The sequence below is a fragment of the Schistocerca americana genome, chromosome 3 (assembly GCF_021461395.2).
Source record: "Schistocerca americana isolate TAMUIC-IGC-003095 chromosome 3, iqSchAmer2.1, whole genome shotgun sequence".
NCBI classification, from domain to species: Eukaryota; Metazoa; Arthropoda; class Insecta; order Orthoptera; family Acrididae; genus Schistocerca; species Schistocerca americana.
The window spans coordinates 703365706-703385234 of record NC_060121.1 but is presented as its reverse complement, the minus strand read 5'-3'; the positions used below and the strand labels follow the sequence as shown (position 1 = coordinate 703385234).

Here is a 19529-nt window from a genome sequence, read left to right as displayed (position 1 = left end):
GTTAATTTGCTTTCACATCAATGTAGTGTCAAGGACTACTGTCTAATCTTAAGATTGACAAAACTATGATTTACAAAATATTTCTACAGTGCAGCATAAATAACTATCAATTGTAAACATAAACAAAATCTGTGCAAAAAAGAATGGCAATAACACCACCAAATTTTACACCTTACAGAAACAGCAGATTACTGCTAGTATATAATACAGCGTAACACCATACAAAGTATATTTAAATAACAGAAGCTACATTTCAAAATTCCAAAAACTTGTCATACATACAAATTTTTACCCACAACAACAGTCACACATGTCAAAACATAATCATGTAAAATTCGAAGGCAATGGAACCTAAAATAGTAGTACTTCTGCCATTATACTATTATACAGGTAGTTTTTCAAGGATTAGTAACACAAACAAATAACTTTACGCCTTACATGTCTGTTTTGAGGAATTTTGAACATAGGAACATATTTTTGTAAATTAATTACTGTAGATGACAGTTGCATTAGCCTGCCTGTCAGCCCCGGAGAAAGTTTCGTCCAGGAACAATTAAAAACTAAATTTTCCACGTACTTTAAAGAATCCTAAAGAATTTTTGTTGTGTATTACAGAACCCAGGCCAACATAATTCTGAAGCACGATAGACTTGTGTTCCACTCTGCATACTGGACCATCAGCCTCCTTCTGTATGTGTTCCACAGCATCCACAAGTTTACGTGCAAAGTCTTCAACATCATACATTTTATTGCTATCACCATCTGAAATTAAACGCAAAGAAAAAACTTATTTTAGTTTCGGTATTAATCCGCATAGTAATTAAAGAGTTAGCTCTATTTAAATGAACATTAACAAATAAACAGTGCTCCTTAGTATGACAAGAGAGTTAGTTATACAAGTGACAGTAAATGATAAAGGAGAGGAATGGACAAAGTGAACAATGGGAAAGGATGGACCAGCAGGACTGGCAGGATAGCAGCACACAGGCTAGGTGCCGGAAAATACAGGTATGAGTGAGGCTGGGTTAGAGGACCAGAGTGGCGGCGGTGGTGAAGACCAGTGGGTGGAGCTGAGAATGGGGATTACTTGTGTGAGGATGGGCATTTAGCAGGGCGGGGATTAGCGGGGCAGGGTGGGCATTTAGTGTGGTAGGAGTGGGGGATTTGCGGGTCGGATCGAGGTGGGGGATTAGTGGAGTGAGATTAGAGGATTAATGGGACACGGACAGGGACAGGAGATTGGCAGAGTGTGTGTGTGTGTGGGGGGGGGGGGGGGGGGATTAGTGTGGCAGTGGTTGGGGGATTAGTGGGGTGGAGCTGGTGGATTAGTGGTGGGGGACTAACAGTGTGGGGGTCAGGGATTAGTGGCACAGGGTTGGGGGGGGGGGGGGGGGGGCGTTGGTATGGAGAAAAGGTGAGGAGATGAAGACAAAGGGGAACAGACGAGGAGGGAGCATCAGGAGAGAAGAATATAAACAAGGTGAAAACAAGACTGAATGAGAGAGGATAACAAAGAACGGAGAAACAAAAAGGGAAGTGAGACGGGAGGAACAAGGAAGAGACGTGAGAAAGGGGAGCACAATGGAGGGAAGTGAGAAAGGGGGGAACAAAGAAGAGCAATATGAAAGGTAGGAGAGGGGGGAGGGGGACAAAGAAGGCGAGTGAGAAAGGGGGAACAAGGGAGAGCAACGAGAAAGGGGGACACAAGGAGGATGAGTGAGAATGGGGAACAAGGAAAGGGTGTGATAAAGGAGGGGACAAGGAAGAGGAGTGAGAAACAAGGGGGGGACTAAGGAGGGGAAATGAGAGGTAGGGGGAATGAGACAGAGTGAAAAAGAAAAGAGAATAAGAGAGTGCGGGATCAAAAAGCATAATGGGAGAAGGGGGACCAAAGATGATGAGATGGGAAGGAAATGGACACGGGGGACAGGGAGAAATGGAGACAGGAGTAATGGAAGTGCAGAGATATGGATAGGGTGGGATGGATGGATAGGGTGGGATGGATGGAGAGAGGGAGAGGGATGGAGAAAGCGATAGGGATGCAGAAAGGAGGTGGATGGAGACAGGGCAAGTAACAGTCACTAGGCAGCCAAGAGAAGGGAATATACTGTGGGGGGTGCAGTGGCTTGCGTTGGGACCCATACGGTGGCTTAGGGGCTCACAAAGGGACCCATAAGTGGGCACAGGGACACTGGACGGGACCCACATGCTGGTGCAAGGCCCTGTGAAGGGCTCTGTCTGGGGGTGTAGTGCCTCATGAAAGACCAGTGCAGGGGCAAGGTGGCCTTGTGAAGGGGTTGAATGCAGGGATGTAGGGCATCCACACAGGAGTGAAGAGCCTTGTGAGGGGACCCATGAAGGAACATACAAGTTTGACCCATGCAGGAGCATAGGAGCTAGGGAAGGGGCTCACAAAGGGACTTGTGTCGTGGCATCAATGTTAATGAATGGACACTAGAGGCTCATGAACTGACTTGTGTGGGGATGGGGATGCGTAGGGGCACACAAAGGGACCAGTGCAGGGCCATAGGGACTCATATGGCTGCGTAAGACCAAGAAACACTGCATAGGGCCATGCTAGGCTTTGTAGGCCCATGTGTGGCCAAAAAGGGCAAAGCAGGGCCACGCGAGTGTGCATCGGGTCATGTGAGTGTTTGAAGGGCCAGATGCAGGGATGTGAGGCCATGTGCGGGGGCATAGGGCCACGCCCAGGGTCATAAGGCCAAAGGCAGAGGCACTGGACATGTGTAGGCACTGGACACGTGCAGGCACATAGGTAAATGTGAAGTAGGGTAGGTGACTATGAAGGGGGTAGGCAATCATGAGAGGGCTTAGGTGATATGCTTATGTTGCCCCGTGGGGTCACAGTGTGTTTTGGGGAGGCATTAGTGAGGATGTATTTGATGGGCATAAAGGGATGCATATTTCTCGAGTAGGTGAGTGTGTTGGGTGGGTGTTCTCATGTGGTAGGCATAATGTTGTTCAGTTGGCATGATGATGTTTGGAAAACATGATGGTGTTCAGAAGGCATGATCTCTTACAGGAGGCATAATCTTGTGTGAGGAAGAGTGGTTATAATCATGGCGAGTTTATGGGGTTTGTAGGGGGTATGACATCTGTAGGGTGGTATCCACATCTACATCTACATTTATACTCCGCAAGCCACCCAACGGTGTGTGGCAGAGGGCACTTTACGTGCCACTGTCATTACCTCCCTTTCCTGTTCCAGTCGCGTATGGTTCGCGGGAAGAACGACTGTCTGAAAGCCTCCGTGCGCGCTCTAATCTCTCTAATTTTACATTCGTGATCTCCTCGGGAGGTGTAAGTATGGGGAAGCAATATATTCAATACCTCATCCAGAAACGCACCCTCTCGAAACCTGGCGAGCAAGCTACACAGAGTTGCAGAGCGCCTCTCTTGCAGAGTCTGCCACTTGAGTTTGTTAAACATCTCCGTAACACTATCACGGTTACCAAATAACCCTGTGCCGAAACGCACCACTCTTCTTTGGATCTTCTCTATCTCCTCTGTCAACTCGATCTGGTATGGATCCCACACTGATGAGCAATACTCAAGTATAGGTCGAACGAGTGTTTTGTAAGCCACCTCCTTTGTTGATGGACTACATTTTCTAAGCACTCTCCCAATGAATCTCAACCTGGTACCCGCCTTACCAACAATTAATTTTATGTGATCATTCCACTTCAAATCGTTCCGCACGCATACTCCCAGATATTTTACAGAAGTAACTGCTACCAGTGTTTGTTCCGCTATCATATAATCATACAATAAAGGATCCTTCTATCTATGTATTCACAATACATTACATTTGTCTATGTTAAGGGTCAGTTGCCACTCCCTGCACCAAGTGCCTATCCGCTGCAGATCTTCCTGCATTTCGCTACAATTTTCTAATGCTGCAACTTCTCTGTATACTACAGCATCATCCGCGAAAAGCCGCATGGAACTTCCGACACTATCTACTAGGTCATTTATATATATTGTGAAAAGCAATGGTCCCATAACACTCCCCTGTGGCACGCCAGAGGTTACTTTAATGTCTGTAGACGTCTCTCCATTGATAACAACATGCTGTGTTCTGTTTGCTAAAAACTCTTCAATCCAGCCACACAGCTGGTCTGATATTCCGTAGGCTCTTACTTTGTTTATCAGGCGACAGTGCGGAACTGTATCGAACGCCTTGCGGAAGTCAAGAAAAATAGCATCTACCTGGGAGCCTGTACCTAATATTTTCTGGGTCTCATGAACAAATAAAGCGAGTTGGGTCTCACACGATCGCTGTTTCCGGAATCCATGTTGATTCCTACATAGTAGATTCTGGGTTTCCAAAAACGACATGATACTCGAGCAAAAATATGTTCTAAAATTCTACAACAGATCGACGTCAGAGATATAGGTCTATAGTTTTGCGCATCTGCTCAATGACCCTTCTTGAAGACTGGGACTACCTGTGCTCTTTTCCAATCATTTGGAACCTTCCGTTCCTCTAGAGACTTGCGGTACAGGGCTGTTAGAAGGGGGGCAAGTTCTTTCGTGTACTCTGTGTAGAATCAAATTGGTATCCTGTCAGGTCCAGTGGACTTTCCTCTGTTGAGTGATTCCAGTTGTTTTTCTATTCCTTGGACACTTATTTCGATGTCAGCCATTTTTTCGTTTGTGCGAGGATTTAGAGAAGGAACTGCAGTGCGGTCTTCCTCTGTGAAACAGCTTTGGAAAAAGGTGTTTAGTATTTCAGATTTACGCGTATCATCCTCTGTTTCAATGCCATCATCATCCCGGAGTGTCTGGATATGCTGTTTCGAGCCACTTACTGATTTAACGTAAGATCAGAACTTCCTAGGATTTTCTGTCAAGTCGGTGCATAGAATTTTACTTTCGAATTCACTGAACACTTCACGCATAGCCCTCCTTGCGCTAACTTTGTCATCGTTTAGCTTCTGTTTGTCTGAGAGGATTTGGCTGCGTTTAAACTTGGAGTGAAGCTCTCTTTGCTTTCGCAGTAGTTTCCTAACTTTGTTGTTGTACCACGGTGGGTTTTTCCCGTCCCTCACAGTTATACTCGGCACGTACCTGTCTAAAATGTATTTTACGATTGCCTTGAACTTTTTCCATAAACACTCAACATTGTCAGTGTCGGAACAGAAATTTTCATTTTCATCTGTTAGGTAGTCTGAAATCTGCCTTCTATTACTCTTGCTAAAAAGATAAACCTTCCTCCTTTTTTTATATACCTATTAACTTTCATATTCAGGGATACTGCAACAGCCTTATGATCACTGATTCCCTGTTCTGCACATACAGAGTCGAAAAGTTCGGGTCTGTTTGTTATCAGTAGGTCCAAGATGTTATCTCCATGAGTCGGTTCTCTGTTTAATTGCTCGAGATAATTTTCGGATAGTGCACTCAGTATAATGTCACTCGATGCTCTGTCCCTACCACCCGTCCTAACCATCTGAGTGTCCCAGTCTATATCTGGTAAATTGAAATCTCCACCTAAGACTATAACATGCTGAGAAAATTTATGTGAAATGTATTCCAAATTTTCTCTCAGTTGTTCTGCCACTAATGCTGCTGAGTTGGGAGGTCGGTAAAAGGAGCCAATTATTAACCTAGTTCGGTTGTTGAGTGTAACCTCCACCCATAATAATTCACAGGAACTATCCACTTCTACTTCACTACAGGATAAACTACTACTAACAGCGACGAACACTCCACCACCGGTTGCATGCACTCTATCCTTTCTAAACACCGTCTGTACCTTTGTAAAAATTTCGGCAGAATTTATCTCTGGCTTCAGCCAGCTTTCTGTACCTATAACGATTTCAGCTTCGGTGCTTTCTATCAGTGCTTGAAGTTCCTGCCTCAATGCGGGCAGTATCTCGGGCAACCACAGTCGTAGTCCGATCGGGGAATGCGTGGGATGAGCTGGCCATCCCCGACAGACCCCCATCCGGACGCCAACAGTGATGCCCATTGGCAACAACCTCAAGCTGTGTGACCGAAGCCAACACTGCCTGAAGCTGGGAGCGAAGGGATGCCAACTCATCCTGCATCCGAATGCAGCAGTTGCAGTCCCTATCCATGCTAAAAACTGTTATGCAAAGAAAATCTGAACTAATCTACAGAGAGCGCAAACAAATCGACACAAAATTTAAACGGTTATTAAAATACAAGATTGTCTAATAAATGCAGTAATGCTGCTACTTGCGCACTGCTGACACACTGCTCGGCGGCGGAAGGAGACTACGCGATTTTACATTATTCAGGTACTAAAACATGATGCTACAACTCTCAAATACTATAATACGCCTGAAATTTATGAATTAAACAATGCAAGTACCAAAAACACGCAAAGAAATTAAGAATTAAACTATGTAACAAATGAGCTAGGAGCATACGACTTGCTGCTGCAGCTGCTTATCCAACGGCGGCAGGGAGCACATGGTGTTGGTATGGGGTATGAGGTCAGTAGGGGGGGCAAGAGGTTAGTATAGGGGGGCAAGAGGTCAGTGTATGGGGGCAAGAGGTCAGTATAGGGGGGAGGGGAGCAAGAGGTCAGTATAAGGGGGGGGGACAAGAGGTCAGTATAAGGAGGCGGGGGCAAAAGGTCAGTATAAGGGGGGGGGGGGAAGAGGTCAGTATGGGGGGAGGGGGCAAGAGGTCAGTGGGTATTTTAAGTCACTGGAGGGGAATGTGGGTTAAGTAAAGGTATGGAGCCACTGAAGGGAAGTATAGGGCGTTAGGAGGGTATTAGGTTGTTGCAAGGAGTAATGGGTCATTGAGATCGAATGGTGCAGTGGCGAGTTATTGGATCCATAGGTGAGTATGAGGGTCATAAGAGCTTTAGGGCTCACACGGGGTGTGAGTCAACAGGGAGTATTAAAAAAAATGTGTGTGACACAGATACAATACCATACTGTTCACAATCTACACACAGAAGAAGCAATGACGGAAATAAAACAAAGGTTCATAATTGGGATTATAATTCAAGATGAAAGAATAACGATGAGTAGATTCACCGATGTCATTGCTATCCTGAACAAGAATTACAGGACTTCGACTCAATAATCTAATGAGTACAGAATATGGATTGAGGGTAAACTGACGAAAGATGAAAGTTATATGGAGTAGACTAAATGAGATTCACTACAAACTTAACATCAAATTGATGACTATGAAGTACATGACATTACTCAATTCTTCTACCGCAGAGGGGAAGGTGGCTTCGAGCAGGGGGATGGCTCAACTGCAAGGACAGCACCAGGCTGAGTGTGCCTCAAGGTGGAGAGGTGTGGGAGAAGGCTGAGTGCCAGCAGATGAAAGGACCATGGTGTGCGTGCAGTGCAGACGTGGTGGTGGTGGTGGTGGTGGTGGTGGGTGGGGGGCGGGGGGGAGGTGAGGTGAAGCACTGGTGAGATAGAAGGGGGTGGGGGGCAGTGTGGCTCCAGCGGTGGAGGCAGTGGCGCTAGAGGGAGGGGGGCACGTAGGCAAGGGGGGGGGGGGGAGGGGGGCACGTAGGCAAGGGGGGGGGGGGGCACTGTGCTGGGGAAGGAGGATGTTGTACTACGGGAAGGTGGGCTGTGGTGCCACAGAGGCAGAGAAGCAACTGAGATCAGGTTGGCACAAAATCTTATCAGCCAGATCATTGGCTTCAACTTAGCAAGGCCTAGAATACTGTCATAAAATTATTGAAAGCATAGGAAAAAGTTAACATCAGGCAAGAAACAAGGAAATGAGTTCTTTACAATATTGTCACATAGAAGAAGGTGTAATTAGATGAATGACAAACACTAACTTCACTTAACAAAGGTTTATTCAGCACTTGCACATACAAGAGTGCAGACCGAACTGCCTCTGGCCAGAAAACATACCGTGTATAAACAGTTACAGAACATTCCAGTACAATGATTCTCGACATTTGTGGATATTTCTAGAATGTACTCAAACCGAATACAGAAATTAAAATTTTACAGTTCAGGTGAGTTTTGAACACATGAACCTCCATGCAACAGTCTAGTAGCATAACCACTACACCACGGTGACTGTACTACTCAGCTTCTTCTGTGACATTGCTCCCTCCTTAAGAGAACAGTGTCTCGGCGTTATGTCCTCCTGGTCTGGGAATGAGTCATCGGTCCTGCATACTCCACCTCCCGATGACTCATGCTCGCCCTGGCAGTGATCTTCTTAGAACCTCCTTTGCCGCTACACTCTTCATCACCTTTCCGCTTGTTGCCTGTCACTGGAGCTTCGAATTTACCCCGGATTGCAGGATCCTTATATGGCTTCATTCGAAGGACGTGGACCGTATCTCTGATCTTTCATCGTCTTGTGTTGGGGTCGAAATCTTCAACTTCATTAGTAACATGAGACAACTGTTTTACAACTTTGTAAGGTCCAAAGTATTGCCTGAGGAGCTTCTCAGAGAGACCATCCTTCTGAAGAGAAGTGAAGATCCAGACGAGGTCACCAGGCTGGTAGACAACAGGGCAGTGGCTTGCGTCATACCATCGGCAATAGTTTTCTTGAGCCTGCAGCATGTGGAGTCGAGCTAACTGCTGGGATTCCTCAGCTCTGGTTAACACCTCGCCAATGTAGTCATTGTCCACATCATCAGGATGTAACGGAAACACAGTGTCCATTGTTGTAGTCGCCTCACGCCCTTGCACCAAGAAAAATGGCGTAAATTCTGTGGTGTCTTGTTTGGTGGTGTAGTAGGCAAATGTCACGAAAGGTAGCACCTCATCTCAGTTGCTCTGCTCAACATTGATGAACACTGATAGCATGTTGGCCAAGGTCTTATTAAGGCGTTCAGTAACCCCGTTAGTTTGCAGGTGATAGGCAGTCATCATGTGATTAGTAATGTTGCACTGACGGTTTCTCTCTGTCACAAGATTTGATTGAAAAACTTTCCCTCGAGCCATAATTAACAACCTTGGGGAACCGTGTTTTAGTACAATTTCTTCCATGATGAATTTGGCTACGTCGAATGCTTCCGCTGTTTTCGTGGCTTTTGTAATGGCAGAACATGTCAGATAATCAGTGCAAACAATAATCCATCTACTGCCACTAGCAGATGTTGGAAATCGGACGAGGAGGTCAATCCCAACATGCTGGAAAGGCGTTTCGGCTGGTGAAATTTGTATGGGTCGGCTAGGTGGTTTCTGAGGAACTGCCTTTCTCCACTGGCACTCTCGACAGTGTGACACATAGTGACGGACACTCCTAAATAAACCTAGCCAGAAAAATCTCTTGCGGATCCTATTGTATCTTAATAAATTCTAAATGTCCGGCCTCACGCATCTCGTGGAATTTCGGTAGAACATGTAAGAGGTAGCCACCTCTTTCCAAATGGATCAAAGTTTTTCTTGCAAAGTAATCCATTAACTAACTTAAATTGTCCTTTCACATCCTCTGACCAATTTAAGGCTAGCATAATTTGTGGTGTCATCATTCTGCTCAGCAGAGAGAACCTGGAGTGCAGCGAGACAGTCACTATCTTCATCAAAGTCTTGATGGTCTTGTACAGGGTTTCTTGAGAAACATTCGGCATCTTGGTATTTTCTTCCACTTCTGTACACTATGGTAATGTCATACTCTTGAAGACACAGTGCCCACCCGGCGAGTCGTCCTGTTGGATCCTTAAGGCCTGTCAACCAATAAAGTGAATGATGGACTGTAACAACTATGAATGGCCTTCCATTAATATACTGTCGAAATTAGCACATGGCCCAGATCATATCAAGACATTCTCTTTCTATAGTTGAGTAGTTTCTCTCGGCTTTTGTAAGTGACCTAGAAGCATCCGAAATTTGCACCAGAACACCACCGATCCAATACCCACTGTCATCTGTGGGTAGCTCTGTAGGTGCTCTCTCATCATACAGACCATGTACAGGGTCAGTCATCAGAGCTTTTCGCAGCACATCGAAAGAATCTTGTTGAGCACCACCCCAGATAAATTTAGCATCAGCTTTTAACAATTCTTGGAGTGGCCTGGCTTTGATACAAAAGTCTTTGATAAAATGACAGTAATAAGAACATAATCCAAGGAAGCTTCTTACATCTCTAATACTTTTAGGAATAGGAAATTCCGTTATAGATCTCACCTTTTCTGGGTCTGGCCAAACACCTTCATTTGACACAAGGTGTCCAAGTATTTTGATTTCTTTTGCTGGATTAAGTTTCAGTCCACCTTGTTGGAGACACTTAAGAACAGCCCTCAGTATTTTTACGTGTTCATGAACTGTCTCAAAGAACTCTATAATGTCATCTAAATAACAAAGACACATTGTCCACTTCAAGTGCCTTAGAAGATTATCGATCATCTGTTCAAAAGTTTCTGGTGCATTACACAAACCAAACGATATTACCTTAAACTCGTACAGGCCCTCAGGGGTGGTGAATGCAGTTTTCTCACAATCAGCCCCATCTACTTCGATTTGCCAGTATCCCGAGTACATGTCCATGGTTGAGAAAAACTTAGCTCCCTTCAGACAATCAAGCGTATCGTCAATTTGTGGAAGGGGGTAAAAGTCCTTTTTAGTTACCTTATCAAGCTTCATGTAATCAACACAAAAGCGCCAACTGCCACCCTTCTTCCTGATGAGAACCACTGGTGATGACCATGGGCTCTGCGGAGGCTGACTGATGTCATTTTTCATCATTTTCTCTACCTCGTAGTGAATTATTCGACGTTCCGTTGCTGACACACAATATGCTCTGGCTTATTGGTTGATTGTCTCCAGTGCTAAACCATCGATTTGTCTAATTTGCTCTTCACCTGTGGATTGAAGCATTCAGAGAACTCTTGAAGAATGGCAAGTAGCTTCTTCTGTTGTTCCTTAGTGAGATCTGGTGATAGTCAAGCTAGAAGATCTTGTCTCGTAGTGGAAGCACCAATTTCCCCCACAGACTCAGCATGGGAGGTTTCTACAACGCTCAGCTGTTTGGCAATTAATGGCTCAGCATTTGCTAAGCACATGCGTCTTGGAAGAACCTGAGGTTCTCGGCGACAGTTAACTATCCACAATTCACCAAATCCGTTCTTAAATGAGATGGCAGAGGCTGGGATGACCAAATTATTCTCCAGTGGTATGCTTCTCTTACATTCCACTACAAGATCCATGGGTTGATACATGGCATGACACATGACAGTTACTTTTCTAGTGCTGACTGCAGGAATGATCACTTCATCCAGTACACACAGTCTCCACACACTCGGATGCGCATCTTCCTGTCCACAGTATCTCATCACGTCTAACATAATCTTCGCATGACCACAATCTATAATTGCCCGAGAAGCTACAAAAAAGTCCCATCCGAGAATGGCGTCATGACTACACTCTGCACTCTTGTAAGATGACGAATTCTAAGGGCTGTGTATGGCCACTTACACCCACACAAATGACACATCTTCCTGCAGGTTTTACATATTTCCCATTAGCCACCTTCAGCAGAGATGTCTTGTTGTCGACAAATACGGTTTCCTGAAACTGGCGATGGTACTTCTCCGGAATGACTGAATATGATGCTCCAGAGTCCACAAGAGCTTGGGCTCGTCGGCCATCGATGAGGCTATCGACGTAGTTTCCTATCATTTTTGTAGTGATCGATGGGAGAGGATTTTTCTCTTCGGTGGCCTCACCTCCAAGGAAGGTCGCACCCTTTAGTTTTCCGGGTTGCAGCGGCTAGGTGATCGGCTGGAGCTTCTAAACAGTGATGGAGACCTTGACTGGTGTGTTGGGGAGCGTCCTCTCCAGCGGCTAGCTTGTGGTGACGGTGACCTATGTTGTCCTGCACCCACATCTTGTTGTTCATCTTCGTCGTCCCGGAGTTGGCATTGGCTAAGATTGGTCTGCTGTCTTATGGTGCAGACACTGACAATAGCACACTACATGTCCCAGTTGTCTGCAGTGGTAACATACAGGTTGGCTATCCTGGGTCCTCCAGATGTCAGTCTTCCTTGGTGCTCAAACCGTTCCTCATCCGGCATTGTAGGAACATAACTTCGCCTGGGTCTCAACTTTTTCACCGTTTGAAAGGGAAATGAAGGACGAAAGATTGATTTCAATGTCTGTCTTGATTTTTTGGTCCCCGTGCAATCCAAGTGCCTTCTGAACTCTCTCACTACCTGACAAAGAACAGTTGTGAAATCAGTTCCTTCCTCCATCACAGACATCGATACGACATTTGGAAGCTGTTAAAACTTCTTGCGTGTAATTCTTTTTTGATGCATTGTCTCGATATAGTGGCACCATTTTACGAAGTCGTCTGCCGTTGAAACCTCCTTCAGGAGTAGAGCTTGATACATGTCCTCAGCAACACCCTTTATGAGACGTGCAACCTTACCTTCCCCCTTCACTCTAGGATCCACTATTTTACACAGCTCCAAGATGTCATGAATGTAGGATGCCGTAGTTTCTCCTGAACACTGTGACCTGCACTTCAATTTATCTTCACCTTGCACTTCTGTCATTGTGTGTCACCGAAATACTTACGCAGTTCCGCCTGGAATACTCCCCAGCTGGTGAACTTCTCCTGGTTGTTGTCATACCATTGCTTGGCAGTGCCCTCAAGTAGAAAAATATGTTCGCCAAACACACCATGTCATCCCATTTGTTAAATTTGGCTACACGCTCATATACCTTCAGCCACTTGTTAGGATCTTGGCCATTGTCACCTGAGAACCCAGAAGGATGTCTCATGTGGTGACACACAGTTGCTGTCAACATAACATCCTCTTCTTCTTCTTCTTCTTCTTCTTCTGTCTCTGATAGACTGCAATCTGCTGAATATGGCTCGAACTCAGGTTTCTCACCATGTAAATGGTGGCTCTGTCACGACCTGATGGGAGCCATTGTGTCGTCAATAATGTGCGCTATCACAAGTTCCAATACCCAGCGTCTCCACCAGAACAATGTCACGTAGAAGAAGGTGTAATTAGATGAATGACAAACACTAACTTCACTTAATGAAGGTTTATTCAGCACTTCCACATACAAGAGTGTGGAGCGAACTGCCTCTGGCCAGAACACATATGGTACATATATACAGTTACGGAACATTCCAGTACAATGATTCTTGACATTTGTGGATACTTCTAGAATGTCTCGAACCGAATGTAGAAATTAAAATTTTACAGTTCAGGTGAGTTTTGAACTCATGACCCTCCATGCACCAGTCTAGTATCATAACCACTATACCACGGTGACTGTGCTACTCAGCTTCTTCTGTGACAATATATCTACTTACTACACACTGCCTACAGGACTGAACAATGAACAAAATGCCTTTAACCATTCAGGGGCACCTGGGTAAAAATGGCACACTTAATGCCAACTGCAGAACTATAGAAAGGCAAAAGAGGGGATAATTTAAATAAGTCAAAGGAAATCCCTGATGTGTAGAATATATTAGAGAGTATACGATATGCTGACCTGTTACATTCTTATACTACTGTACAAGAGAAACCAGTACTAGTATAACCAAATGCAAACTGACTGTGCTGGTTAAGCATGAGATTATATAGGGTAATTTCTGTCTGAGATTATTAACTTCTGCTGTATATGATTCCTGACATTCTCATAGCACTGCATTCCATGTTCCACTGACTGCTGCCTGAATTCTTAATTCCTCAAACAACAGGTGCGGCTTTTTAAAGGTTTTTATTTTATTCTATGACCAGTTTCATGTAGCTACATTGGGTAGCATACGATACACACTGCCACTATAACAGCATAACTAAAACTGACTGCTCCTCATCCAAAGGGTGTGTACCCGGAACCAGGGTGCACTATCTCTTGCAGCACCACACCAAGTTTTGGCTATCGCCATGTGATCTGTCACCTGCAGCAATAAAAAGACTGACTCTGCTTGGATCTGACTTGATTGTAGGCTGGTTCATCTACAAATATTTCACATTTGCTCTATGTTTATAAAGTAACTTATTCTTTTTTTGCGATTTCTAATATTAATTTTCTGTCCTTACCATTTACCTGTCTTGTTATCAATGAAGCTTGTTTGTTTTCAGAACTTGTTCATGGCTATTCCTTGGTTTACTATTTTCTGTAACTCATATTGATCAATAATCACTATCAAAATGGTAGTTCAGTGACTAACAAGACTTGTGTATTATATACACTTGACAAAACATTAACGTTTCTGTTATTCTTAAGTTCTTAAAACAGTGGGAGCTCAGGTGCCAAAGACTGTTTCCACACCCATCGCATGTGAACCTTTCAAAGAGCAAAGAAAGAGTGAGATTTGAACAGATTTTCAGAGCGTTCTGCGTGATTGACTAGAATTTAAGATCTTTTATTCTGTATGGACAAAACAGAAAAACTTCAGCTATTTAAAAATAAACTTTGCTCCATTAAATAGTTTGGTCTCACTGTTTTTTGGTGACACTTACCTGCATCACTAACATTGCCATAGGAAATGCCACATACTTTATGTCTTGTCACACATTAAAACTAGAAGAGCCACAGCAAAATAAGTCAGTGCCACAACACCGCAATCTCCAATCACACAGGCAACACATCAAGAGATCAAGAAACAGTTCAGTAATAGCAGTGGTGCAATCTTCATCACAGCAATACACACATTAAAGGCTATCAAATTCATACAATATTTTGCACCTGCTTTCATCACCTATTTTGGTGTACCTGGATGACTAGGTTTAACCAGGAAACTCTCACCTCATGAAAATTCTCTATTATACTGTGCATAGTTGACCACTCAAATCAAATTCACACAAGTGTATCAGAACACCTTCTAAATATATATGATTCAGTTACTCGAGTTTTCCACCATTATTGCCAACACACTATCACCCTGATACAATAATCAAGCAAATCCAGACATGCAATTAACTACCGAAGCTATTCATAAGCAAATAAATCATCGAATCACATCCGTTTGCAAATGAAACCACTACAGAATTTATACTAATTTCTGGTGACTTTCATGGCATCACAATTAAAGATGCTGTTGACACAGAATCCAACACAAACTGCTTGAAGCACTGGACAAAGGTCTCCTTCCAGGATTAGATTGTGTTTCAGATTATTCATTCCCTCATTCATTCATTCTTTCTTTCACTCACCAATAAAGTGATGAAGAGCCTTCATGAATGTAATACGAACCAACAAGTAACAAGCAATCACAAAAATTTAATTTGCACACTGTAGTGCAAATAAACAATCACCATACTGGTTAAAGATATTTGTGTTTATGCCAGCTTAACTCAACCATGTAAATGAAAGAAAGTTGCTACTATAGGAAAAAGTCTGCTGCTTTTTCATAATATTAAATAACAGCTATGTATTTGCTTTCATAGTTTAATATTTACTTGATTAGAGTGGTAGTTTTCAGAGAAAACAATTACCTATATCTGTAAATACAGAGTTTGGTTTACAGTTCACTATTACCTGTCATGCAGTTTTAGACTGAATGCCACTACCTGCCAGGAATATTAAATTCTTGAATCCAGATAATAAGATAATATATAGAAGGTGTTGCTAATGAGATATTTTTTAATTTACTTTTGAGTGTTTTTAATTTTCTTTTGAATGGATAAAAATTCACAATGCCATGCTAAATGGGAGCTGGTTGAACACTTTTGCATTAGAGTACATAACTCCTCTCCCAAATCTAGACAAAAATAACAAAATCTACAAGAAAATAATTTGTGTCTCATTCTATAATTGTGTAGCTGAAAGTGATTTTTATCAACAACAATAAAAATCATTAAGGAATAAATCTATTGGGAGAATAGCGCGAGAATTCTAAGATGTTTAATAATGCTTCACTTCCAACTACATCAAGTGGTATAAAATCCACAAGATTTGGCCAAATACCCCTCGGCTAATGCCGACTGGTGACTGTCTTCAGTTGCTGCTCCTGTCCTTATACAACCGCATTGCCATCTGTGACATCACTGATTCTCGTCCCAGTGCCATATAGGGTAAGGTTTGTGTTGTGTGTCCACCATATCTTCTTCTTCAACCTTCTGATGGCAAGCTCCAGGCCACCATCTATACTGATAGTGTTGCCACAAATTTTTAACTCTGTCACTTCTTTTATGATACTATCCCAGAAACCATTAGTCCGTGTAATAGCATATGTCTTGTCAAATGCATTATGATGTCTGTTTTCTAGAACTTACTCTGCTACTGCTGATTTGTCACAGTTCTGTGCAGTAGTATGCAGTCTATATAACACAGAAGTGTCCACACCCACAAGGTATTTTATATACTCCTACCATCCTGAGGCTTACACTGTCTTTCACAAGCCTCATGAAATTTTGCTGAAGTCCTGAAGACCGAATCAATTTTATGTTTCTTTAGGAGCCAGCTCATCTTTCCTGTTACTGTGCCACAAAATGGTAAAAATGTAAGCTCCTTCAAGTCCTCCTCAGGGTCCTTCAGCTTGTGTGTTTTCAGAAAGGTGGCTTGTCGAATCCAATGGTTGTTGTAGCCATTATCCACGAGTACTTTCTGTAAGTGGCTCAATTCCTTTGACAGGTTTTTTAACATCTGAGACGATTTTGCTCGATATACAAACGTCCTCAGAACAGACGTTTCTGTGACTGAAGGTGACAGCTGTTAGCATGCATATTTTGGTCTGTGTGGGTGGATTTCTGGTAAACACTGTGGATGAGACACCTATTTGTTTTATGGCAGAGAAGGATGTCAAGGAATGGCATGGCACCATCTCTCTCTACATCCATCATAAACCTGATGTTGTCATGGATATTGCAGATGTGGTCCAAGAACTCTCCCAGCTTTTCATGTCCATTAGACCAGACAACAAATGTGTTATCAACATAATGATAAAAGCTACTACGCGTTGCAAGAGCCTTGTCCAGAGCCATGTGCTCAGTGTACTTCATAAATGGGTTGGCTATAACTGGAGCTAATGGGCTCCCCATTGCGAATCTGTATGTGGTTAAAATATTCTTCATCACATAAAATATAGGATCCCATCAGAGTGTACTTAAATAAATGGACAACAGTGTCATCAAATAACTGGGGGAACAGATCTACAGCATCTTCGATGGGAGTGTGTGTTAATGACACAACTTCAAAGCTGACTATAATATTTCCTACTCCAAGATTTGCAAGCACTTAATTCAACTGATGAAGTCAGATGTATTCTTGATGTGGTGCACGCAGTGATCTATGGGTGGAGTAAGGAGGCTGTATAGATGTCTTGCGAGTCTATAAGTCAGTGATTCAACAGTGCTCACAATGGGACATAGAAATGTGTTGCTCTTGAAAACTTTTGGAAGGCCATGCAATGTAACTGGTGGAGGTTCCCGAGGAAGGAGATTTTTAATGAAATTCTTTTTCAGTGAAGGCCTCTTGGGAAGCTCTGACATCTTCCTCATTGTTCTGTATGTTTGGCCCCTCGATAATTTTGGACATGCATCCTCCTCCTCCAGTATCAAACGAATCTTCACGTTATAGTCGGTTCATTCCCTAATGATGGCTGCATCGTCCTTGTCAGCTGGCAGGACTATGGAGAGAGGATCACTGCAGAGTTTGTTAAGACCATTATGTCCAGCTCTTGCCATGTTCGAGGATGGAAGCTTAGCTGTGGAAAGAATGTGGCTCGTTTCTCAATGAATTTATTCCGCAGTTTCACTGTGCACCTTGTGAACTGTTGGTTCCATACCACTTATTATCGTCAGCAAAAGTGATACTCCATGGTGAAGTTGCAAAATGAAGTTCTTTCTTAAGAGTCAACATGCCACCCACATCAAGCTTCTTGTAATCATGTTGATAATGGTGCATTCTGTTGTTTTCCATAATGCTCCATGCTATTGCTATCAAACTGGGCTGAATTCCCCTTTCTGCCTATACATGAAATTTTTTGTGCTACTGTGGTTGTATTAATCCATACCCAATTCAAAGCTGAGAATGACTCGGCCAGCCACCGGTGGACGGCCATTACCTCGTGGCCATTTGTGTCCAACTGCTTCCTGGTGTGAACTACCCTCTCTGACAGCAGGTTGAATCTGACATGATAAAGTAGTCTCTCGGCTGCAGCAGTGTGATATGGTGACTCATGAAGGCAAAACATGGAACTGTCTTCTCTTCACGGCAGCATAGTAGGAAGGCTAGAGAGATCAATGAATTAGCCTTCTTTAACCTGCAGCTTACCCAGGTGATGCTGCATCACGTTTCCTCTCCGTACAGGTAGGTAATATACAAATGCATAGATTCACTGTGAAATGTACAGATAAAATTCTCTTGAGCTTCCAGCTGGTTTAAAATTCACAAACCTTGGGCCAAATACTCATCAGCCATTGTCAAGTGGTGACTATCTTTTGATTGCTGCTACCATCCTTATATAGCTGTGCTGCCTTCTGTGACACCACTGGTTCTCTTCCAGTGCCATATAAGGCATGGCTACAAGAACCACCAGATTTCGCAAGCCATCTTTCTGAAAACACCTGAGCAGAAGGACCCCAATGAGGATGCACGAAGCTAGTATTGTTGCCATTCTGTGACTCACTAACAAGAAAGAACTGCCGGCTCCTAAAGGAGCATAAAATCAATTCAGTATTCAGGGCTTCAGCAGAAATATGAGAACTCATGAGGCCTCTGAAAGATGATGTAGGTGTCAGAATGCTAGGAGTATATAAAATACTGTGTGGGTGTGGATAGTTTTATGTTGGGCTGACTGTGTATACTACTGAACAGCAATGTGCAGAACACAAGAGTGACTTTTGCCTTTGATGCCCTGAGAAATCAGCAGCAGCGGAGCCTGCTCTAGAAAATGGATATTGTACTGCATTCAGCAGACATCTGTTATTACACAGACTAATAGTTTCTGAGATAGTATCATAAAAGAAGTGACTGAGATAAAAATTTGTGACAACACCCTCAATAAAGATGGTGGCTTGCAGGTAAGTGTGGCTTGGGACCTGGCCATTAGAATGTTGAAGTGGGTGCGGTGGGCATGCAATACAAACTTTACCTTATATGATGCTGGAATGAGCAGCAGTGATGTCACAGAAGGTGGTGTGGCTATGTAAGTACGGTAGCAGCAACCAAAAGACAGTCGCCACTTGATAAAGGCTGAGGAGTATTTAGCTGAAAGCTCGAGGATTTTAAACTTGTGATGCAGCTGATTCATGGATTTTAAACCCTTGATGCGGCTGAAAGGTCAAGAGAGTTTTATCAGTACATATCACCATGAAACAATGCATTCATATATTCTTAATGCTTGTTTCTCCTGAAAAAACACTTTGTTTGCTTTGTCCTGTAAGACAATTCAATTAGTAACAAAGTGCACCTTGGCTTTAGGTCAACACCATTATATGTGTTGATGGCGACAGACCTAGAGTCATTCATAGAAAGTCTACAGTAAATAGTGTGTAAATACTCAGATCTTGCAATACTAACTGGAGGTGACTTTAGCCCACTGAGTACAGACTGGAACATCTATGGATTCATAGCAGGGTTACAGACAGTCAGTCTTGCGAAGTATTTTTGAGT

General features: G+C 43.4%; 1 protein-coding gene across 2 annotated transcripts in view; it reads right to left on the bottom strand.

The window, feature by feature from the left end:
- Window positions 1-215: 215 nt before the first annotated feature.
- LOC124606660 (tumor protein p63-regulated gene 1-like protein) overlaps window positions 216-19529 on the bottom strand; it is a 112796-nt gene continuing 93482 nt past the window's right edge. For both annotated transcript variants that reach the window (XM_047138665.1, XM_047138666.1), the window contains one exon: window positions 216-762. In XM_047138665.1, coding sequence (XP_046994621.1) covers window positions 554-762 — 209 coding nt within the window. In that variant the 3' untranslated portion in view covers window positions 216-553. The remainder of the gene's footprint in view (window positions 763-19529) is intronic.